Source organism: Pagrus pagrus (genome assembly GCF_965226575.1).
Source record: "Pagrus pagrus genome assembly, chromosome: 11".
NCBI classification, from domain to species: domain Eukaryota; kingdom Metazoa; phylum Chordata; class Actinopteri; order Spariformes; family Sparidae; genus Pagrus; species Pagrus pagrus.
In genome coordinates this window covers 4,050,579-4,076,536 of record NC_140195.1, presented here as the reverse complement: position 1 = coordinate 4,076,536, position 25,958 = coordinate 4,050,579, and the positions used below count along the sequence as shown (strand labels likewise).

At 42.4% G+C, this 25,958-nt stretch overlaps 1 protein-coding gene across 1 annotated transcript; it reads right to left on the bottom strand.

Moving 5' to 3' along the window:
* Positions 1-490: 490 nt before the first annotated feature.
* On the bottom strand, positions 491-25,305 carry LOC311265524 (monocarboxylate transporter 1-like). Its single transcript, XM_084367272.1, has 5 exons — positions 25,139-25,305; positions 12,189-12,528; positions 4,474-4,617; positions 3,500-4,315; positions 491-3,354 (listed from the first exon to the last, which is right to left on the bottom strand). Exons 2-5 carry the CDS (start codon positions 12,403-12,405, stop codon positions 3,065-3,067), a joined length of 1,467 nt encoding a protein of 488 aa, XP_084223398.1. The 5' UTR covers positions 12,406-12,528; positions 25,139-25,305; the 3' UTR covers positions 491-3,064.
* Between the last annotated feature and the right edge of the window lie 653 nt (positions 25,306-25,958).

The window sequence follows — 25,958 nt, the reverse complement described above, 5'->3', positions numbered from 1 at the left end:
AGGTACAGCCAAATGGTTAAGCTAGCTTTGTTCTGCCCCCATTGAAAATAAGCACAATGTAAAATAAAGTGTAAAAACAATGTGAGTTTTTCTAAGGTTGTTGCTAACCAGCAAGGCTCCAGCTAGCTGATTAACGTTAATTAAAGCTTATCCAAGAAATAGTCGGCCAATAGAAACATAAATTGTCATTTTCACACCTAATTTTTAGTACAAATTAAACAAATAATATATATCATATCAATTATTGAGCTTTCCCGTGCTGGGAGACAGATTTGGCTTTATTCAGATAGTGCCAGCTATCATCTCGCTGTCTTTATGCTAAGCTAACCAGCTGCTAGCGTGGTAGTTTAACCACTATTCCTGTAAAACAGATATTTTAGTGACAAACCGCTGTAATAAATTTTATAAAGTGTAATTATTGTAATGTGTTCGGGTGATTCCTTTCCGTATTTGTAACATCTGTAACGGGACAAAACAAATTGCAATGAGATTTGTTTCAAAAACACTTTTTTTATTCATTCTCTCACCAGTCATGAAAACACTTTACACATAAAAAACATCTACCACTACTAAGATAAGATAAAATAAAATAAAAATAAAAAGTCACGTTATTTTCCAGAAACTTAATACAAGTATTTCTTCAGGGATTCTTTCTTTTTCTTTTTTTAAACACAAAGTTGCTGTGGACAAACAATACAGTTTTTAAAAAACCCCTGCACTGTAAAGGACTCACATTCAGGGTTTCAATGACATGGTTTAGTCTCAGTATCACCTTTCATTTTCAAAATGCTCACCTCAAAAAGGTAAAATAAATGTCAAAAAAGAAACTCTCCCATTGAATAACACTGGACACAGTGAGGCAGCAGGCCCGTCCCTCAAACATGGACCTGTCGGATCACCTTCGTGTCCGTAGACAGGTGGACACAGGTGGGTACAACCTGAGGGGAACTATTCTCCCATTGATACCAACAATACCTTAAAAAGACTTCTGCTAAAATAATCACTTTTACAAAACTTACACTTTGTCATTAATTCTTTCAAAGTCTAATACATTTGGTCAGTTTAATTACCAGAAGTGAACGTAACACGCGTTTCAACACATTCATTTACATCCCCACTTAACGGAAAATGTGATGTATGTCGGGTCTGCAGACGTTTTCTCTCTGTGAGGAGGGAAATCTTCAATGATTCAAAGTATTTCAGAGCAGACGTTACGACCACTTCAAGAAATGATCAAAGTGTAAATCTTTAAACGAAGTCTGTAGAAAAAAAACAGGTGAACTTTCCTTCATGAAGCATAATTTAGAAGAATAAAATATTAAAGTTTAAGCATCTTAACAGTAAAATGTTTTAAAAAAACCCTCCATTTACTTTCCCCAAAAGAGAAAATAAGGGAAGTTTATCCAGGGGGGATATCTGAAGTCTTCAGTTCATGCGGGCAGTAAACCCAGTCATTGATCGATGGATAATCAATGAGCGTCTTTGATCGATTTTAAACTCAAACATTATTGATCTGATCTGATATGACACATTCTGTACAGTTCAGAGAGAAAACTGCGTGACGTGTTGATGCTGCAGCGGCTGAATGACGTGAAACATGAAATGATGAAACCTGGCTACAGTTAAAACTGTCTGCTGACAGACACACACACACCTCTCTCACACACACAGACACACACACACACACACACGCACACACACACTCCTGCTTTCATCCAAAACACATTAATTCCCATTAAAAAGATTAACTTGTTGTCAGATTGTCATTATACAGCGAGCTAAAATAGATCTCTTTTTTAAATTTACAAAGGTTTGCTGATATAACTGTAAACTAGTTGTTAAACTAAGTGTTATTCACAATTTTAAAAAAAACAACACTAGGATACTGCGAGGCCTGTGATCTGAAATGATGACATTTTTAGGATTGGTGTGCGATTCAGAGATTTGGTTCCTACTATGGCGTCACAGCCGGGCTTGGTCACACACACCAGGTAAAACCCAATCGATCTGGTACAATCACAACCTCCCTCTCTCTCTCGTTTCACCCAGAACCAGCGTGTGTTGTTATTTAATACTTGCGAGCGGTCTCATCCCTGCTGGGCGCACAGCGGACACATCTGTGGGGCGGGGGAGGCGTCGCCGTGTGATCGTTATTGTTTTTTTTATTGTCCCAATGTGTCTTTGTCGACGCAACCACGCACAGTGATCTGCTCTGGTTGGAGGGTGTATGATACAAAATAACACACACAAAGTGCACACAGATTTATGTACAAGCACACCGTTAACAGTGGTGTCTTCTACACGGCTAGCGTCACGACCTTCTAGCTGTTTGTCTTTGTATTTTTAAGCTCCACGTTTGTGCCAGGTGTCCTTCACTAAGAGTTAAATATGTAACGACTGCTGACATTAAAAACTACTCCCTTTGTGTTGGTGAACCTCCAGATTAGTTTCTTTTTTTTTTTTTGTTTTCTTCTCTGCAGAAAAACCTGAAAAAGCTCTCGACTCCATGCTCCTACACTAGCATGTGAACAGACTTACTGTGCTGGCAGTAATGTGAATTTATGTCCAGCCCTTTGAGAGGGTGAATCAACGCAAAGTGTAAATATGTAGTTATGTGAGGGGAAACTACTGCAACAAAAAACTGTTTCTGTGTGTGTGTGAGGTTCTGAAACTTTACTGCAGCTCAAGACCCTGAGAGTAAAGTCCTCATTATTTAACTTGATTTGTTATCTTACAGTCATTCTGTCTGTTGTGCGTCTTGTTCTGGAGTTTATATTATTAAGCGGTGCTCCTGGAGGACTTGAGTTTACCAAAAGGCACGTCAAATACCAAAACCAGAGGTCTCAACGCTGCTCGACGAACTTTACACTCGGGTAATCTTCACGTCACAGCAGCAGGTCTCACTTTATATCGATAAAAGTTAAGTGCTTCTATGGCTTCAGGGTTGTGTTCGAGGGTTTATATCTCTCTATAAAGACAGTGTGAGGTTGTACTGCAGCGTTTGTGTGTTTCGAAGAAGTGTATGATGCGTCTTTCTCAAGTCCTTTTTTTCCTCATCATTTTTCTACACAGTGTCCTCGTCCATCCTGGCGACCTCATCCTGTGTGACAGCCGCCGGTGCCGAGTTCTCCTCCTTGTCCCCGTCCGATTTTACTGGAGAGGGAGGCGTTAACATGGCGGTGCGCTCCTCCTTGCCTTCCTCCCTCTCTCGTCTCTCCTCCTCTTTCCTCTCTCGATGCAACATGCGGTAGTTGATGCCCATTCCGATAAAGAGGATCACACTCGAGACAATGAGGATGATGCCGGAGGAGACGTAGGTGTAGTCGTAGTGGTGGTAGTAGGTATAGAAACTACCTGCAGGTGCACAAAACAGAGAGGGACGATTAAGGTTTAACTTTCAAACGACAGTCCAGATCAAAATTTTATTAAAAACTCCCTGAGACCCGTCTCTCAACCTTCCAGCCCTCCCTTTCCCAGTGATGCATGTTCAATCTCTTACCTGTCAGCGGTGGGCCCAGCAGCACCGGCCCACACTCCACTATAGTGACCAACCCCACGGCTGAGGAGAACCTCTGAGCTCCCACCAGGTCCATCAGTGTCTCAAACAGCACCGCACTCAGCCAGCCAAAAGCGAAACCAAAGAACATGGCGTAGATCACAAAACCAGTGTAGTCGACTGACAGCGGCGCCAGCACGTGACACACTCCGTTGTAGAGGACCGCAGCGGCGAAGAAGTACTGTATCCTGGGCCGGACCCACTTGGTGTTGGCCAGCATGCCCATGGAGGGCCGGGCGACCATATCGACGAAGGCCAGAACTGACAGCAGGAAGGCTGCCTTTTCTTTGCTGATGTCCTTACTCTTGGCATAATTGGAGAGGAAGACGAGCGGAGCGAAGAGGCCGAAGAACATGAAGACGTTGCCGCTGAGGTACAGCAGGAAGCCGCGGTGTTTGAACAGCGTCAGGTCGATGAAGGAGTTGATGGTTTGCATGACTGTCTTCTTCTGCTGCGGCTTCGCCTGATCCACTGCCTTGTCCTCGCCCGCCTCCGTGTCGGGCTTCGGCGGCTGAGGTTTGGGTCCGATGGGGCGCATGAGGGAGCCGGCCACGCAGCAGTTGAGCAGAAGTCCTCCCAGGATGAGGAAGCTGCCTCGCCATCCAAACTCATCGTACAGCCAGGAGTTGAGAGGAGCCAGCGTGGACAGGAACACGGGGCTGCCTGCCATGGCGATGCCGTTGGCGATGGGCCGACGTATGAAGAAGTATTTACCGATCATGGTGAGGGCTGGATTCAAGTTGAACGCCAGGCCCAAACCTGGAGGGAGGAAACAGAAAAGAAGGGTTTGATGAGGAGAAGATGTAGAAACGCCAAACAAAATGTCTCTTGTTGCTGTAAAAACATAGAAAATGACATGTGGGGAACTCACACTCTACTTTGTATGTACTGTATGTGTGTATGGGTGAACTACTGACCTCCTACTACTCCTATGAAGAAGTAGAGCTGCTGCACAGTGTTACAGAAGGAGGCTGCCACCAGACCGGACCCTGCCAGACAGCCGCCGAGGATGATGATTGGTCGACTGCCAAATTTGTTCACAAGGATGCTGCTGATAGGACCTGGAGAGAAAGGAGAGGCGGAGAAGTGATAAGTCAAGTAAAGTAAATGACACCACAGCAGTGTTGAGTTGTTGAAATAATCGTCATTATTGGAGATGTAGAAATAAACTGTGACCTCGGACATTAAGAGAGCTTAAGAGGCATTTTTCTTATTTACTGACAGTTTATTGACCAATAAATTATTAGATAAATAAAATAAAACCTGCAGATTAATCAATAAAGAAAGCTAAAAGACTTGTAAACTGTACTAACGCAACATTTAATGTGATTACATCAGTTGACCATGTCGACTGTTCACCAACAGGTGGAGCTGTGGTGGCAGGAATCATAAACAGAGGGACAATGAGTGATTGTGTAACAACACCACTGGTTGCATGGATGTTACATGAGGAGAGGAGAGGAGAGGAGAGGAGAGGAGAGGAGAATGAAAGGGTGAGGGGGAAAGGGAGTCAGTCGGTACAATGTATGGCATGTGACATGTCAGTGGGAGGAGAAGAGAGGAGAGAAGAAGAAAGAGAGGAGAAGATAAGAAGAAGAAGAAGAAGAAGAAGAAGAAGATGAATAGGGAGGCGAAGAAGAGAAGAAGAAAGAGAGGAGAAGATAAGAAGAAGAAGAGGAGGAGGAGAGGAGAGGAGGAAGAAAAAAGAAGAGAAGAAGAAAGAAGAGAAGAAGAGGAAGAAGAGGAGGAGAGGAGAGGAGGAAGAAGAAAGAAGAGAAGAAGAGGAAGAAGAAGAGGAGAGGAGAGGAGAGGAGGAAGAAGAAAGAAGAGAAGAAGAAAGAGAAGAAGAAGAAAGAGAACAGTAGAGAAGAAGAGGAAGAAGAAGAAGAGGAAGACGGAGAGGAGAGAGAAAAAGAAAGAAGAGAAGAGAAGAAGACAAAGAAGAAGAGGAAGAAGAGAGGACACAAGAAGAAAAATGACAAAGAGAGAAGAAGGAGGGAAGAGAAGAGAAGAGAGGACGAGGAGAGAGGAGGAGGAGGAGGAGGAAAGAGGAGAGTCAAGGCGATCCACGTGTCTCAGCTTGCGTGCCAGCCTCGCTCTGAATGGGCCTTCACATGGATGGAGGCTGACACTGGCTCTGCTGGATGTGAATACAAAGTAAAGGCCGCAGCGTCTATACAGCAGCTCTGTGTGCAACTGCCCTGCATGAACAGTCAGGAGGTGACTGACAGGAGGAGTGAATCATCAGTCCTCAGGCCTGACCGATGAATATAATGTGAAGTGATGAAACAATTAGTCGATCAATCAGTTAGTCAAAAGATAGAACAACAAAAGAGAGAAATACAGTTTGGTTTCTCAGATCTGTCCAGAGTAAACCCTCCTCCCAAACAATTCAATTGAGGATCTTTGAAAAAGAAAATAAGCCCATCATCTCCAACACTAATCGCAGTTTCCTCCGGTTCCACTCAGTTGATCGCCTTAACTCAAACAGGATGCGAGTCTGGAGGTGTGGCTGCAGACCACCAGTAAGCCAGATGTGTCATCTTTGAATTGTATGTTGTTGTTTTATTCTTGGAGAGAAAATAAAGTCTGGGAGAATCAAATCAGAGAGAGAGTATTGAAGTTCGATACCCAGCCCTACTCACATTCACTATTCTCTTCTCGAGACTGTATAGTCAACATGTTTTAATTAATCATGAAAAGGGGAAACAATCACTGGTTGATTATGTGTGACGGCTAAGATAGTGGACACCGAGAGGCACACCAAAACAACAGATCTATAAAATATGATTAATCACTGTAGATTCACTCCTCGATCTCAACCGGGTCGCTCTCAGCCGGCATCCATTTCCTCACAACCAGCCCGGGCCCTTCACATGGTGGCTCTGCCCTTGAAACTTGGCAGCCGACCACAGTAGCCGGGGGCGCTCTGGATGCACGAGCATTCATTCACGTACTCGCTAAATACCTCCCTCAGACACCTACTATAGTTTCTGTGTTGTGTCTGTCACTGAGGGGTCTGACCAGCTGGCACCGAGCCCGTCCTGGTGGGTTTCCATGTTCGGGGTTGGTGGGTTTCCATGTTAAACAAAACGTGCACGGGAGGGGGGGGTGGGCTCGTGCTCGACCCGAAAACACACACCGGACTTCAGCATTCTTTCTGAGCTCACTGGAGCTCGGCGCTGAACAGAAGAGAACCTGTACAAGGACAGGAATGAATCTGCATCCACTCAACACTCACGCTCGCATTAATAAATCAGGAGTGACAGTCTTTGTTGCGGTCTGGCAAAACACAAAGAGGGCAGTGAGTAGTGTTCTCAGAGATATTATATAAACGATTAGTTCTCCCCCCTCCCTCCATCATTTGCTCTCTTTCTCCCTCCGAGACAGAAAGAACAACACTGATCGGAGGAGACTCGTCCTCGGCTTCACTCTTACGCAGCATCCTCGAGTGAGAAAAACACATGTCGAGAGCGAACCCAGCTGTGAGGAGCCGACCTGAGTCTAATTTTAGCACAGACGCTTCTGCTTCTTACAATTACTAAATCGAATTAAGATTTTATTCTATAAAAACAATTGCAAACACCCAATACTTGTTTTTTTGTTAATTTCATTACGCAGAAACTCTTCCTGATCAGATTCAGAGGCCGACTGAGGGAAAAGAGGGAGAGCAGCAGCTGGTGATGAGTCACACCTCCCAGAAACAAACCACAAGACGGACAGGAGAAACAGCTGATTGGATTTGCCCCAACAGATCAATGCATCACATTTCTCCACCCGTCACATTACACGCAGAGCAACATCCGTCCATCTGGGCAGAGCCTCCATAAACAAGCGGTTTGACATTTTGGATGATACACATAATCCCTTTCTCGCAGAGAGTTGGACAAGAAGATCAATACAGCTCTCATTTGCAGAACTGGGACGTAACAAAGTACAAATACTTTGTTACTGTACTTAAGTACAGGTAAGGTATCTTTAAGGTGTCTGTACTTTACTTGAGTATTTGTTTTTCTGGCAACTTTTGACTTTTCCTCCCTACAATTATCTGCAAATATCTGTACTTTCTATTCCTCACATTTTCAAAACACTCGTTACTTTAGTTTGAATGCATTTGAGGGGAACTATAGATTATTTATGATTTCAACCAATCAGTGCACATCACACACAGCAGGAGGACGGAAACAGACAGCGAGGGAGACTGGAACGGGAAGAAACGGCGTGTTGGTGTCTTGTATCTGCAGAGATTTTCTTATTTTCTCACTCGGCTGCTGCTCAGGATGCTTTACCAACCCAAAATGTGGTTATTTGAGGTCCTGAGAATGAGACTCAACAATCAATTATCTTTGTGGTGTGTCTAGGAACAGCTGGGATGTGAGCTTCAGTTAGCTTTGCACAGAAATGGCCTGTAAAAGTCCTTCAGAGGGATAGATTTTACTTTGATACTGAGTACTTTGAGTACATTTCAGAGCCTGTACCTGAAGTTGAATCAGTTCTTCAGTACCTGTACTTCTGCTCGAGTAAAGAATGTGTGTACTTTTGCCACCTCTGCTCGATTATAATCATAAAAGTAGACTTCACGGCAGAAAAGTTTGATTTAATTATATTACATTGCACAGGTGTTTAATAAAGTTGCCGCTGGGAAACAACTTTAACAATAGTTTCATGTAACTCTGTTTTTTTCATTCATTCAGTGAACTGGCATAAATCCAAGCTCTCCCTCTGCAGGCCACTTCAGGGCTTAATCATATCAATATCCTGAGACTCCGAGCTCTTATTATATTAAAACAATCTGATGTGCACTCATGCAAAAACTCTCACACTCTCACTCTTTCTTCAACACACAAGAACAGAAAAAAAAAACACAGATCACTGAAAAAAAAGTCAGAAAGAGAAGTCCGGATCAGCACTTCCACTCAGAAGTGGTGACCAGAGTTACATGAAGTGACGAAACGGCCGACATTTGAACAGCTAAAAAGTTACAGTACAGGTTTGTGTTTGTGATACTTGAGGATCAGGTCATTGAGGAGCAAATGGAGGGCCACGTTTTTTTAAAATAATCCTCTTGTGAGGTTTATTCCAGATCACTTTTAGTGTGATCTGAGTGTTTCTGTATCTGCATTTTCCTTTGTTGGCGTTCACAGGCCGTACAAAAAAAAGACTACCTCGTTCCCAAGATTGTTTTGCTGTAGGAACTACGGCCAAGGAACAAAATTGGCACCGGGGTTCCTCAAAAAACAAAAAGAGGATAAAGATCCACAGCTCCTGCCAAAGTTGCAAAGTTTAGGGACATTTTTTCCCCATTTCCTGAGATCAGTGTTGTCATTGGCATTCTAGTTTTATCTGTGAGGCACCTTGTGAACTTTACGCGTTACAGAATTATTTCTACTGGCAAAACTACTGAATCATCACTCACTGCAGTTACATACGTCAGTGTTTTTTCCTTCCAAATGTAATAATTACTCTTTTCTGACAGTTTCCACAAAAGTATTTACACGAGTGCTAAAAAAACATAACATACAGCATCCTGTTTATTTCCTCAACAGTAGGCCATCACAAAGAACTCTGTTTAACACACCAAATTTAACTCGACATGACAAGCGGATTTTTTAAAAAGATGAACAAACATCAGGCACTTGGCACCAATACTGATTTACTGCTGTGCTTTTGTACTGAAGCAAGTAACTGAGCTGTGGGGGGAGAAAGAAACAGAAGGTCCCCTGTTTGTTTTTCTCGCCCTACATCCTGCCGATTCAGAGAAAGATGCTCCCTGTTGAAATGACAGCAGAGTCAGCGGGCATGAAAAATAACACACAAAACAATGTTGAAAGTGTTTCTTCATTCAACTTTGTCTTCACTCAAGCAGAAGTGGTGAAGAGTGGGCTGAAGATACTGACAATAAAAGTTGTCAAATACTTGGAAAATGTTCAGTCTTTTGATCAGGTGTCAAAAAGGTGTGAACTTCTGTTGGATTAAACACGTCAAAGAAGACCACTGATAGAAATAAAGACCTTCTCTCACACACTCCTGTAATCCTAAATGCATGCAAAAATATGCAAAATACTTGAGCTCGAGCGACACTGCTGAAACACAAACCACAAGCTTCAGTTCCTACAGTTTTCTCTCCTTTATGTCACAGTTACTCATCAGATTTTAGCAGCAATAATCCGGTTTTCACATGTTTTGGTCACGTCCTTTTCTTGAAAAACTTTAAAATATAATATATTGCATTTCTGAAATCAAAAAGACCTCAGTTGAGTTTTGTACTTCCATTGTCTTAAATGTTTCCAACAGTGTTGAAACCCAGAGAAATCCATCATTTTATTTAAAGTAGGGGTGTGTGTTTTACAGCTGAATGCCCCTATAGCTTCCAGGAAAACATCAGGTTATACGTCAGAGTGAGGAAGGAAGTTGACGAGCATGACTAAACATAATGTGAAGAAAGGTTAAATATATACCTCGTCCATGAACATTTCTTACTAAGTCACGTCAGACAGATTTTTATCAGCCAAGGTGGTTACCACTACTTACAGTATGTATGTTGTTTCTGCTCTGTAGCATGAAGAGACTCAGTTTTGCTTTTCAACCCCGGTGTTAAAAAATAAATGAACCTTGAAATAAGATGATATCTTTGGTCCTCTGTTATGCTTGTTATGGTCAGAAATATCTTTAACTATATCACACTGGAGAAAACAAGAAGCTAAATTAAACTGAAGGGGTCCTTTTCTTTCTAATATTATTATAATATTATTTTTTGTTGTTCTTTATTTTCATCCTGTGTCAATTGTTAGTCTGTTACAGTGTTGACTAACTAGCAGCAGCTGAAAATGATGCAACTCCTTCCTCTTGTTGCAGTTTGTTTCCTGAAACTAATAAACATGCGGGGGGAAATTACTATCTTGTCTTCACACATCTTCTTTTTCCTCTACCTACACTACGTGCAGAGTGTGTGTGCACTTTTAACCGGCTCACAGCATTAGTCAGCTGCTTCTGACGTCATCCAGCCCCGTGTGTTTTGTTTTTTTTCTGTACCTTTGTGGAAGTACGTACGTGCTGCGCCTCATGTGTTACCAGTGAGTAACGGTTATGGTAAGTTTTGCCCCGTTTCACCTCACAGGCACAAGCAGGCACGATGATGTCATTAACTGGTGATATAGATAATTGTGAAACAGGAGAGAGAGGAAAAAAAAAGGAAAAAAAAAGAAACTACTCCAACATCTGGCTGCTGTTATGCAACACTCCTCCCCTCTGTTCCTCCCTCAGCAGTTTCCTCTCCTAACCGAATAAACCTACCGAGTAAGGCTGCAGGCTGGCACGCAGCTCTGACGACGATGAATGAGTAAGTGGAAGGAGCAGATACCATTTTTAGATGCAGAGTTTTAAACTGACAGAGAGAGAGAGAGAGAGAAAATGGGGCCGTGATGTCTTACATGTAGGATTTGCTGGTTAAATAAACTGGAGAGAGAGAGGCTGTGTTTGAGTCAGGGAAGGTGTTGCTTTGAGTTTTGAGACAAAGAGAGAAACCTGATCTGAAACCTGACCAAACCTGAAACTGCATCAGCCTCTCTCTCTTTAATCCAGCCTCAACATGTAAATGGAAAGGCAGTGCCAATGAAAGGGTAACTTAGTGCAAGAACTGACTGTGCTGAAATCATTTTAGAGGCATCACCAGTTCTTTAGTTGCAGCAGACCATCCTCTGTTGAGTTTGAGGGATGTCAGTCGACCACTTCACTCCTGACTGATATATCTAAACATAACAGACATTAATGCTTCCTGGAGGATGTATCCCACTAACTTTGGTGATTTCTATACGTTTCCTCGAGCGCCACCAGCACTTTTTTAGTGAAATATCTTGACTGCTATTATTTGGATTGCCATGACTGATCCAGACATTTATGTCCCTCTCAGGATCCTCTGAGTTTTCATCTATCAAGTCATGTCTTCCATTTGTCTAACACTAATACCTGCCGTTCTCCTGCAGCTTTAGATGGATTACAACAGGACCAAAGTGTCCCAATGCTTGTTTTCATATCCACTGAGTGTTATTCAAGCTGTGACTGAACCGGAGAGATGACGGACTGATAAAAAAGAGAGAGAGAAAAAAGAGGTTTGTGTGTATTTGGTTTTGCTTCAGTGAAGGGTGAACAAAACAAAAGACAGAGCTTTAAAAGGAAACTTTCCCTGTTTTTAAGAAGCTTCATCTGCAGATTGTAAAACCCACTGCAGAAAAATCTCTCTGTTTAATTTTTCTGTCATTTTCTTTGTAAACTGCTGCATCAACCACAAATGCTACAAGCTGCGCAGCCTCTGCGTTTGTTTTGATGTCGTATTCACTGCAGAATCCATCTGCCTGCTGCTCTTTTGTTTATGTTCACTTATATGCTTATGTTCATATCTGCTAATTACAGTTATTAAGCGTGTGCCTTAAGCTTTTAAATGTTGCTGATGATGCTCAGCTACTGTTGGATTTGAAAGAGGAAACTCCTCAGATATTTTGGGGGAAGGTTGTGGAGATGCTTGAACTTTAACTGAATCTTTTCACAGATTATAAGTGTTGGCAGAGGCAGCTCGATCCATTCTGAATACGACCACTTCAATTCATGACAAAACAGAATAATGAATGCCACTCACCTCCAGCATACATGACAGCCAGCATGATGGAGGAGATCCAGGACACCTGACTGGGTGTGGCATCGAAGATGATCTCGATCTCCTTGAAGAACACAGTGATGGATTTGGGGAAGGCGTAGGAGAAGCCGATGGAGATGAAGGCTCCTACCACCACCGCCCAGCCCCAGCCACCCTCTGGAGGGGTGTACCCCTGGGGCCCACCCATCGCTGGAGGCATGTCCGCTCACGAGGAAGAAGACGACGAAGAAGACGACGATATCAGCTGCAGCTGCTGGAGGACAGCTAAGTGCAGAGGAGAAGAAAATCCTGCAGCAGGTGCACTTTGGTCAGGAGTTAAAACCTGTGGGAGAAACAGAGCAGAGAGCTGGTTAAAGTCAATACAGATGGTTTAAGGAGGTGAAGGACAACCATAAATCCTCCTTTCACACTTCTCAGCATTTTTATCTAATTTGCCGTCAGCTAAGAGATGAATTATGGTGAAAAAGAGGAATGAGGAGTGAGAGGAGGAGTACAGTGGGGAAGTCAATACACGCAGAAAAACATTTTTTGGGAATATTTCTTAAAATCTTATCGCCAAGTGCTATCATGGTGAGAAACAGCATCTGTGCCGGGCCCGGGCCGCATGCCAACATACCAGAGGTAGACAAACATTTGGCTTATTTATCTTACAGACTGATAATCAAAGACTGGACCCTGAGTGCTTTGGTGTAAATTATTTCCTCATTTTCCCACTGTAGATGGGAGTGGCAGTGAAACATGCTAAACTTTATATGAACTTTCACTTTAACCAGTGTAAGTAAAAGCCTTTCTCATCACACCAAGGTACAGCCTGTACTTTTTGTAAAGGCTGCAGGAGGATTGATTACCAAGGTGCTTAACAGTTTGAAATGTTAATACAAACTTTACAAAAATGTGTTTACTTAAATGCACAGTATGTCAACAACCACCATTTTTGATGAAAATCTGTCTACGTGATTCTGGCAGAAATGTTCATGGACAAAGTAATGTCTTAAAGTTTTATTCACGTTATGTCACAATCGCTGACTCACTTCCTCTCTCTTTGAAAAATTATTGCGAAAGGTGACAAAATGAGACACACCATTACTTGATCATTTGCTCTGGTTAGAGCCCAAAGTTTCATCATCATGTGTCTTGTTTTGTCAGACCAACAGTCCAAAACCCTAACCCTTATTTTAATGTGAGACAGCAAATCCTCCAAACTAGAAGCTGGCTAACTTGTTTGAAAGAGCTTCACCTCTACTCACAAGAGCAGGCTGTCAAGGCTCTGCCCTTTCTCTTGTAAAATGAGGTGCAATTTCCTGCTTACTGTATCATAACATAACATGAGACAATACCTGTTGGTGTTGGCCAACATTTGAAGGAACCTGATGACTCACTTCTTGCATTACAATAAAAGAAATTAACAAGAAAAGTGTGTCATTACACACTCAGAGAAAGGCTTCCTGGAAACGTTTGGTACACGTCACATTTTATTTGTTCGCTCTTTGAGGCAGAACTCACTAAAAACAACAAAACAGCCCCTAAAGACTACAACATATCTGCTAACTTGCTTCAGCCCTCAGCGTTGTGATCAAACTGTTTTATGTCAAATTCTGTACAAACTCAGCTGTTTTATAAACTATTTTATAGACTGTTGCCAAAACAGCTTCTTCTCCTTCAATGAATGCATCCATCTAAATGTCCTATTTCCCACTTGGAGCGCACATAACTGAGCTATTTATGGCCGGCGCTGACATCCACTGTGCTACTGTTTGGGGCCATTTACCTTACATGGCCTTTTGGATGCAAAACCACAAACCACACTGGCACTTCACATGAAATCTGTAGTAGATTTGAAGGAAAGCTGAGTAATGCTATCATGTAAGACAAAAAGAGAATTTTGCTCGGGGTGGAGCTGACAAACCAAATGTCCTAAAATACTGATTCAGCTGGCCTCGTATTAAGTGATGACCAGTCAAGTCAGGCATTTAACCTGGATCATGCTCTAAACAACAATGCTCTGAAAATCATTACAACAGTGAGCCTGTTTCAGTGGCTGGTTAACCCTGGCTGAACTCACAGGGTGCAGACAGATCGGGCTGCTGACAGCTTTCACTTCTTTCTCCTTATTTCCCGTCTCTCCTCCACAAACAATGTTTGCAAACAAACAAGGACCGACAGATGTGGCAGATTTAATTTACACACGAAAGACACATATATGTATAACGATTTACACTGGACTTCTTGTAGCCCCGCTTTTCTCCTCTGATAACACTTCGTCTCCTGTCATCTGATGTGCAACTGGCAACAGTTTCCGCATTGTGGTTTTGCATTCATTCTCTTTTAATAGTGAACTTTCATTTACTTCCTTCCTTCCAGGAAGGTTCAGTTCATTCTTGTACACTTGGAACATCTTGACGACTTTGCTATTAATGTTCAATAAAAATGTTTAATACTAAAGGGTTTTCAGCAGTTACCCACTGAGAAGGATCATCTATCTCTGTAGCGATTTGTGTAGCTCGATGCTAAGGTTTATCCAGTGTGCACAAAAGGACTGAATGTCCTGTGACTCTGGCAAGAACTCGTATGTAAAACCAACAAACATGATCTGAATGTATGCTACCTGCCAGCACCAAATGACAAAGCGGAGGTAAATCTTCTATCAGGGCATCCCATGGAGAATTAAGACGACCCGAGATGTTGAGGATACTCGATGGATAAAACCATCATTCATCAGCAAACATAACATAAATATAAAGCATGTGACTTTAAAGTCATTTAATACTGAATAATGAAAACATCATGTCTCAGTTGTGTGACGAGGAGACTGTAACTCAAATTAATACATGAAACGGACATAAATCCCATCATTCTGTCACATTTTCCACATGGTTTTCATTGTTTGTATTTCATTTCTTCATCTCGTTGCGCCCACTTCTTCTGCTGTGTTTTAAAAGGCACCCAACTGGAAAATTAGCAGAACCTGCTGTTTTTCTTCAATGCACCCAACTATGCAAATATCAGGTATTTGCATGACATAAGTGGATGAAAACTGGCATTGATCTGCATTTTCTTTTCTGGGACTTCTGTAAAAATTTACAAACCCAACTTGTGACTGATTGTAAAAAGTTTTTCCCGAAAGTAACACAATGCTGCTCTTATTACTTACAGCAAAACAAATTTGTGGGAAAAGATGTGATCAATCTTCATCTATTTACTGAATGATGATCTAAACAGTAGCTTCATTTATTAAACATGGCTCTTTGCTGTGTGACGTAGCATCTCTGCTCTTGTTCCCTGAAGGTTCATGCTGCATTTCTAAGAGTGGAATTTGTTGCTGACATTAGCAGGAGCTGTGTTTATTTAAGGCAACACGCGCATGTTGGAAAACATGTTCATGTGTTTCTCAGGAGTTGGTGGATTGAACCAGACTTTGAGTGAATGATGAACTGAGGCTCTCATTTTCTAACACCTAGCCATATCAAATTAATAAGTAAATGGTGCGTTAAGTCACATGTAGTTATAGTGTAAGAGTCATTACACGAGTGCTTTGGCTCTGAATCAAAACTGCAGGAGCTCAGGTTAAAGAGTAGTAGGTAAAGATAGAGCTTGCACAGTCCCTGTTGGACTGCTCTCTGCATTTCATTTAATGAGCTTAGCAGGGTTACATTACTCCACACACTAAAACAGATCACAATTCCTGGAAAGGAAACCTTCATATTCAGGCCAGCACATTCCAGTTTTACCTGCACAAAAATAATTTGACCTTGCAACACACTCAATATCATATAGCTAGACATGAACTCTCCTGCACACACACATTAAACCACAGACTCGTGAGGAGAGTCCGAAACTTACAATGAACTACAGCAGACTGCACAGTCATGATGAGCTGTGAAAAGTTCCCCGTGACTAAATGATTACTGCAACACTGGAAAAAAAAGATTGGATTCACCAGAATTTAGTATCAACGCAGACAAAGAGAGTGCACTTCCTTCTATTCATTTATGATTTACATGTATACAGTATAACAGCGACAGCTTCTCTGTTTTTGAGTTTGTGTACCACGTAATCCGGGTCAAACACTTCTGACTTTAGTCAACAAATGCAGACGTGTGCAGGGCTCAAAACCAACAAACAGTCGCACTGATGACTTCAGAAAACCAAACTGTCAGCACACCCAGAAATGTGCACGAGCATATGAAGTTCCACTTCCTCAATACTCGTCTCCTCTGGTGGTGTCAGTTAACACACTTTGGTGCTGGCTAACACGCAGCACAGACCTAGACGTGAACCCTCACAGTCATATGATAACTTTGAGTTGGACGGTCTTCAGTGTTGGATCCTGTGCAGAAGTCAGACTCCTCACCAACAGCAGCACCACAGAAATCCCCACAGACTGTCAAGTGTGTGGATTGTAGGGTTTCCACTGACCATTACTGTCATCAATTCATCTGCCACTTACTACTTGGATCAAGTGAGATAGCAACGTAAAACTGCATCTAGAGGAAGTTTAGTTTAGGGAACTAAAATGCTTGGTAAAGTTAAGGGAACTAAAATACTTGACTAGGTTCAGGGACTAAAATACTTTGTTAGGTTTAGGAAAAGATTGTTTTGGTTGAAATATACCCTTTGACAACGTTAAACACGCATCAGACTGTGCATTACAGAAATGATATCATTAATGTCTAGTGAGCCAGGAACCCAGCCCAGAAACATTTTATCCAGCAGATAGAGCAAAATATTGGAAATCATTATTTTCTGTTTTCCCTCCCTCACCATCACTAGATAAGCAACTGACCACCCTTGAAATCCTGGAGGGTGGGGATTAAATCACAACTAATGTCATCCTACTCCGACACCTCGACACCGTGGCCTTGGCCTTTAATTTATTGAAACCTTTAGAAGGGTGTGAATTGTGTGTATCAACAGGTCAGCCATGGGCCAGAGAGTAAGACTGGCCAAGATGTGTGGGACTTCTCGTGTTTCTCACAGAATTGTTTGCCACATAGCTCTTCCTCCAGTGACCTCACCAACACACAGCCAAGCATACTCACATCATGCTTGTGCAAACACTGTCTGTACTGCCGTCACTCAACCTTTCATCTGTTCCATTGATGCCTTGATTTTAGAAGATAAAAAACAAATATATTACTTTATGTGGCATTGATCCAAACACTGTTCAGACTAGACCTACTTGCAAAAACAAGTCCAAAAGTGTTGACTTAACATCAGGGCTAAGTGAACCAACAGTACGGTAATGGCCAGGTCCTGACCTCGGCGGCATCTTGGCCTTCCTGTACTGTGAAAGAATGTGATGACTACAGGAGGGACTATGAAGCAAGTCCTCCATTAGTTCAGACATGAAAAACTCCAGACTGCATTCACTAAATTACAAAACACACTTTTTGAAGTTAGATTTTAGTTCATTCTCAAGGCTGCCCTCCATTTCATTTCTCTTATGTGATAACAAAATAAATATCTTTGGATTTCAGAGTGTTGGATGGACAAAACAAGAAATTCTGATATCAATATAAACAGCCAATGTACACACATTTTTTTGCAGTGATCCCTCAAATGGGGTTATTAAACACTTGGGACAAAAATATGAAATGGAGGCAAGATATTTTACAGTTTAACAACAAACTTTATTGTCTAGAATGACATCAGTGAAAAAAAAGGTAAACTTCACTCAAAATGTGCTAATTATAAATCACTCTAAGCATCGTTTTCTGCACTGTGTTCTTTATAACGACCAGGGCCTACGGGAGACCCTGGCGCAACATGAAAATGAGACTCCCCTCTTCCCATCACCCAAGCACCACCAGCAGCGAAGAATTTATAAAGGTTTTATTTTTAAAAAAAAAAACATTTCGCACACAAACGAACATGCTGGTAGTCTGGTTAAGAGAGGAGAGCCCACAGGAACTGGCAAGGGCCGGCCTTTAAACTCCTGGCTTCGAGGCAGGAACCAATCAGCTCCATGGACAACCTTCAATCACTCAAACACACCTGCAACCAATCTCACACACACACACACACACACACACACACACACACACACACACTCAGGTAACAGAGGGTTATTTAAGCAGAGAGACAAAACCTATACGACCTCTGGGGTCATAACACCTCCCCCCTTAAAAATGTTCAATTTCAGGAATGCAATAGGGTGTTCAGCTATCACAAGTCCGTCACTGTCGTGCTGAATCACACAGTCTACATAAAAGCGAGACTTCAATCAGTGGGTGCCACTCCCACTAACAAGATGGCTACCACCAGTTACTGCACAAAGGTATTAACCACCGCCACACATCACAACGTGGCTAAAGTAACCAAAACAAAAGCAGCCATCTCACAAAAAAAAAAACAAGTTGCTTTGCAAAGTATAGAATGAAGGAAAACAACCTGCCCAGACACCCAAACTTTACCTACTACCAAGATGAATACTGTGCCTCAGAACAGTGTTGCAACAACTTCACTGCTGGTTTCAGTGATCTGATCATGCACAGTCGTAAAACCTCTTTTTAGGTCACACAAGGAAAAATGGGGCAAACACAAACGTATATCTTTTTACAAGCCCTCGTTACGTTTATATGTGCTGATGTATGAGAATGTGTGCCGGCAGAGATCAGGAAGAGCGTAGCTATCATTGTGTCATAATTCAAGTTATGATGTTGAAATGAAGTTAATGACTGTTCCTCAAACTAGGACTATAGACGATCGTAACATGTGCCTGTATTACTCAAAACAAACTGGTGCTGAAAGATAAGGTCTTACTGAGGCTCACGTTAAGGCTTTTATGTGGCCTGTCAATGGAACTGATGTCAATTATAATTAAATATATCCCTCTCTTAAGCACTTCCACTATCTACACTTCAGTGCAACCGAACACATTGTTAGTCTGAGTTAAAGAGCAACTTCACACCCTATTTCAGCTTAAACACGCCCACTTCACACATTCAAAAAATGCATTCAAACCCAGGCACCCCGACCTCCACGGCCCCCGGCCCCTCTCAAAGCTCAGATTGTTGCTCCCTCCCTCTGACTTTTTCTGCATTGCCTGTGTCCGCCATGGTAATGCCTACATATAACAGCTGGCAGTCATCCAGGGGTCAATGGGTTTAAACAGGCTGGCAACGTTTCCCATTTCCCTCATGTGACTACAGTGTCTCTTATGGCCGATGTGTACGGCAGCGATAGTGACCTCAGTCGATCCGAGTCTCCCCCTTCACTGACGACCGAGACTGGGGTTCAGAGCCTTTCGAAATGCTAGCTTAGTTTAGCCAGAGGTGTTAACTTGCAACTGTTTTGATCATCAAGTCATTATTTAAGATCATTTTAAAGCAACAACAGGGAATACCCTTTGAGGTTTGGACTTTTTCTCAGACCAAGTAAGAAATTTGAAGGTGTCACCTTGAGCAGGACAAACGAGTAATTGAAAAAATTAAAAAGCAGATTAATGGACAAATGAGTTATGTGATAAAATTAAAAAAGTGGAATTACCATCAAGTTACCCATTAACTGCATGGCCACATATAAAACAACTGAACTGAGTCAAATAACTTTTCCTTATTCTAACGTCCTTACACCTAGCTTTCCATTTGACCGACCTGTGACCTTGTCCGGGACTGACTCTGGACCAGGAGCTGCCCATGAACTTGGGACCAGTGAGGTCATCCAAAGCCCAAGCTGTCAGCACAAAATCAGCCATCTCAAGTACTCACGGGGTGGGAAATGGAGGGGAGGTACAGTGGGCCGTAACTAGATCCTCCTGGTTGCAAAATGAATCCGAATTTAGCAGGACAGCACAAGATAAAGTTACGCTTCTGAGGAAACTGAAAAACAACATGACAACATGACATTCAACACTAAGGGGATTTGAGTTAGAACTGAGGAAGCCTCTTGGATGAGAGGTGAAACGTCTTTAAGAAACTGAAACAAGTCCAGCTGCCTACGATACAGCACTTAGGACCACGGTGAGAATGTATTTATTTTGGACTGTGGTCCTAAATTCAATTGGCTGTTCCCAAAGAGCCATTATCCAATATACTACAGTACTGTAGTAACCTAACCCAGCTTTACTTTGAGGCCAAGTGGGCGCATATGATGAGCCAAATACATCTCTTGGGGGTTACAGGTTGTATTTCTGACAGTATTTTCCCACTGTGTGGAAGTGAGTCCAGGAAGCTACTATGCTATACTATGTGTTTAGGCTAGCATTAGCAGCTCTGTCTTTGCTTGCACAAAGAAATGATCTAATCAGCCAAACAGGATTTTGTTAGAATTAAAAAGCAGACTAATCTAAAGTGTTTTCTTATCATATTTGATGCTGACATTTTGCCTGGAACATGTAGCTTTAGCATGATATTATCAAGTCCATACTTGGGATGTTATCTTAATTAGCTAGCTAAGTACAACTGTTATTTCAACACTGTAATGTTTGCTTTTTGTCAAGGCACGCGGCTCCTTGTCAATTTAGTTCTTTATTTAGTTAATGTGGGGGTTGATAAGCAAAGAAAGACCCACTGATACATGACTTATTTCCGTTCTTTTTAAAAACAAACAAAAAAAAAGGCAAAACAATGGTGTGGGAGGCACTACTGTGATCGTTTATGTCCCACTATGTGTGACAACACCCACGACTGTTGCAAGCCTAGTAAACTGCGTATGTGCTGGGTGAGAGCAGAGTTATTGACAAGCTTACCAAAAGTAACTCAGTGGGGGCAGGGCTAAGCGAAAGGTCAATGGGTGTGATTCAAATATGTCCTGTTTAGGAGTTCAAGTACAGCCGGCCCCATGGAGCACAAAGTGGGTTCGAAAGCTCTCAGGAGTTTTGTCTGTCAGACACAGATAGACCCACATCAGCTGCACCACGGGTTAAAATGGAAAGAGACAGAGGAGGAATACGATATTCACTTTGGGCTTAATGTGAAGCAGGCTTCACCAGTGGGAATGGATTTATGCTGCCATCTCCCTTGAGGTCCCACTGCTCTCTCTGTGCTTGAGCTCAGTTAGGTATCTGACCGTTTGTGTGTGTGTGTGTGAGAGCGTCTGTTTGTGTGTGTGGGCACCAGGCAAAGCAGGACAACTCCTGAAGGAGTTATGAATGAGGCCATTCATTCTGCAGCAACAAACGCTCCCTTTACCAAAGTGTGTTGAGGGGCCAGAGCTACCTGAAATCCCAAGTTTTGGGAAACCCCAAGTTCCCCATATACCTACGTTTTATTCCCAATCATTACAGGGTTCAACACCAGGGGAAACGCTGTCACAGCCATTATTAAAGATGCTTTGTCTTTGTCCTAATGGAATTCCCAAAATCTCCAAGTAGTAGCACATAAAAGACAGGATGCTGAAGCCTCGCTTAGAAAACCTGAGATGAGTGGGAAGGCAGAAAGAAGGCAGGAAGAAACCTTTCATTCCTTCCATGAATGGGTGTCATTTTACAGAGTCACCATGACACTGTGAAATTTTTTCCTACCCAGAAATAAAGAATGATAAAAGAACATCACGGGAACATTTATTTATACCACTGAACAATTTTAAAGCTATGGTTAAATCCTGTGAGTCCAGGTTGTCTGTGTGCAAATGATAATATTTGACTATTTTCATGCGTTTTTCTGTAATTCACTGTTGTGTTACTGGCATTTATGTCCAGTTCTCCCTTGTAAAAGAGATCCACGGGTCTAATCTTGTTAAATAGAGGCTAAATAATAATCAAAAAAACAACACTGAACATTGAGTTGGCTTAAATGCATCAAACAAGGCCACTCAAACAATTTAGTTCTTATCAGCGAGCATTACAAATGTGTTCTCTGCAGCTCAATGGCTTTGTAATACTTAGATTAGCACTAAATTAGCTCTACTTAAACCTCATTAACTAATGTTAAGGCCGCCCCATATATCCCTTTCGCACACACACACTTGTAATCCTGAGTGCACTCAAATGGCGCGCACATATAACCCTGCAACCACCCTGGCTCAAACGTGTGCAGCTGTGCTTGGCCTTTACATGCAGACACACATGCAGACGCCCGCTTGAGGACACCGAGCTGCTCAGGTTTTGGTTACTTGTATATTTGTTTTAAGTCTTCAAGTGTAGATAGATTTAGAGGTTGTTCAGACCTGGTTCTAACATGCGTTCTGGGTCATCTGATCACAAGCGGGCCGCTATAATTACAGGTGTGAACACCCACAAGACGCAATGAGGACACATTTGAAAAACGATCATTAAGACCGCATTCGGAGGTGGTCCACGTGTGTGAGCACATTCTTTTGGAAGTGTGTCTGGGGCCCCATTGAAGGACCACCAACTACACTGACATCCTCTGTTAAACTGGAAGAAGCCTAAACAACAGGCAGAATGGATTACACGCTGTCTAATTTCCTTGTCTGTCATGTAGATTACATGTTTAGGTTCTCCTAACCTGTCTGTGTTAACAGTAGACGTTTGTGAACAACACACCCTTAACACACTCCCTTAATTTTAAGAGCTGTAACATGAGGAGACACTTAAAATTTGCAAAACAGCCACAGCAAATTCGAAATTATCTGTGCGTGGAAATTCGGCAGTAAATGCAAAACATTAACTGTTTCTTTCATTGTATGAAGTGTCAGCTTGTCTGCTTCTATGTCTTAGCAATTAGCAATTTAGATGTTAAACTGAGTTTATGAGAGAAGGCAACATTTTATTGACAGTGAACATACTGTAAACACTAACCATTGGAGAAAGTCCCCAGACTCCCTTAAAAAAACAACTACATTTTGTGAGTTGTTGAGTTATGAGAAAGTTTATAAACTTTGTGCAACATGTATACAACAAATTCTTAACCTTTGTGGCCTTCCTCTTATTTCGGCAAACATTACACATGAAGATATGTTTGTTCCAGTGGTCATCCATCAATGTTAATGCCAGGTGAGACCTGAATGAGCGTAAAGCTGTCCACTTGTGATCGGTTCACTCAGGACAGATGTGGATAACAGGTCTGAATTCCCTCTTGGACCCAATCAAAACTATGGTTTGAGGGCTCTTTCCTCTTATCCCCAAACCCAGTTTAATCTCTAAAAATGCTGAAATGTGGCTGGTTACCTTTGGGATTTAAAAGCCTATAAATGAATGAATGAATGAGGCCTGGCAGAGACTAACAACTTCAGACATAAACTCGCCCAACATCTGGATCTACTTGTGGCTTTCTGTTTTAATCATTACCAAGCTGCATTTCACACACACACACACACACACACACACACACACACACACAGTAACAGAGAACACACCACTGACATATTTCCAGTCATTTGCGGCCCCTTCCTCGGAGCCTCAGGCTTGACCAACACTCTTCATTATCTGCTTTCATATTTTATGTCGCATCTCTTACATTCAATCAAAAATCTACAAAGCGCCTACTCCACTCATACTCAACTATAAAGCTGCATCTTTAATCATGATTTCCACAGTTTCTGCTACACTGCCCACATTTACTGATTTATGGACACCCGCCAACAACCACACCAACAATAGTAGGCCAGGAGAGCAACGAGTCAGCACTGGTGAAGGTACACTCGTGTTAAGAAGCATTTGAACTTGAGTCAATGGCAAGCCGAAACAATAAAGATTGGGAAAAACCATAAAGATTGTGTAATGAGGCCCCTTCGAGTGTATTTTCAGCTTACAGCCAAGCTCGAACATGTCTGATACTGGTATTTTATACTAAATTTAGCTACTAGTAACTTTGCAGATTCAGATTATTCAGTGTTTATAGGATATTGATTGCGCTGTGTTACCAATCGGATATGGTTGTGGGCGAGGGTGATGCATCAGAGCCAGAAGTAGCACATTTGTTTATTTAATAAAAAAGCTGAATATCCGCCTCTATAATCGGTCTATCCCTACATAACACCCCCAGATTTGAAGATCTACTGGTCGACAGATGTGGCTTTTTCAGTGCCGATACCAACATCTATTATTAGAAATCGAGGAGACTGAAAACTATATTTGGGACATTCCTTTGCAGTAAAAATGAAAATCTTTGTGTCAAAATTTTGAGCACGTAATAAACTAAACAAAACTTTACTGCTCTTGAGTACAATTCTGTAAAGATCTCAAACTCGACTCTACAGATGTTTTACTGACATCCAGAGGGAAATATTCAGTCCTCCAGAGAGATCAGAGATCAGGGGACGACACCTCTGGAGCTGATGCATTCATCCACTCACCAGAGTGGACAAAGTTTGCATGAAGCCAGGTCCTGTGCCTCTACATCCTCCCTCCAACCCCCCCTGGTTACACAATTATTAATAGACAAGCAGCTCTGGCCGTTTAGGGACAATGGGGACTGCACGGGAGGCAACGCGTGTGTCTGTCGTGTGATCCCTCCATTGAGCTCTGACCCTTAAAACAGCCAGCATGTGAGGCTCATTCAGCTCTGCCCAGGACAGATAACACCGCAGAGAGGCGGCGGTCACATGCATCGCAGCGCCGAGTGGGAATCAAAGCTGCGGCTGATGATGACCACCTACTCCCCCCCCCCCGACCCCGGGGTCTGGGTCTTCTGTGTCCACTGACCTTGAGGGGGACGGGCTGTCAGGTGTGCTCACCGGGCAGCCTCGGTGAACTACATGTGAGGATGTATTAATAAAAAATAGCGGCAGCATCATCACGCCACACGGACTGAAGCTACGTCGACTCACACTGCCCTATAAAACCACTTATTTGAATCATGTGCGTCCTGTCGTAATGAAGGGGGGAAATAACAGCGACAGGCGGACCGGATAAACTCGCAAAGCTAACGGTGCTAGCTAATTAAAATTAGCTAATTAACAACTTAACCGCTCGTTCAGCCCAAGTTCAGATGTGAGGAGAGGAGCCGCTTCATTCAGCGGCAGCCTCTTTGTCTCGACACCCCGCGCGCAGGGCGGTTGGTAGCCCCACTATTCAGCCGTTCACTCACCGTGGAGGGGACCCGGGGATGGTCGGCTGTGTCCGGCTCGGTTCGGTTCGGCGTGCGCGAGTGAGTGAGTGAGACTCGACCGGTGGCGTCCTCTCTCTTGACAACGGGTCCCACGTTGATCCGGCAGCTGCTCGGGGTACCACGGTACTGGTGGATAACTTCTGGGATGGTTGATGATGACACTACGTCTACCGCGCATGCGTACGAGTGTAGAAGAATCTGACAAACCGCACGTGCGCGTGGAGGGGGAGAGGCCACGAGTCATTGATGTAAGAGCAGCTATAAGAGGAAGTAATCGGATACCGCAGAGTACAACTACAGGAGAAGTAATACACTAAGAATGTGTGTTAATAAGCGGTATTATCAGGAAAGTACTCAATACCAGTGATGGAATGTAACTGTTTACTCAAGTACAGTAAGTACACATTTGAGGTACTTGTACTTGTGTATTTCCATTATCTGCTACTTTACACTTCCACTCCACTACATTTTGAAGGCAAATGTTGTACTTTTACTCCACTACATTTATTTGATAACCTTAGTTACTAGTTACTTTGCACTTTACTTTGCAGATTGCCTGTTGCAAGTAGTGTATTTTTAAATACATTTATTTCATTGGTAATTGGATTGAAAGAAAATTGCAGAAATATCAGATCCGATGATTTGTCGACCCATAGTATACAGTGAATACAAACATGTAAACATTTTCACATTGATACTTAAGTACATTTATTGCCAGATACTTTATGACTTTGGTTCGAGTACTACTAGTATGGATTAGTTTCACCAAAATAAGATTTTAGCACAATAGTTTTACTTT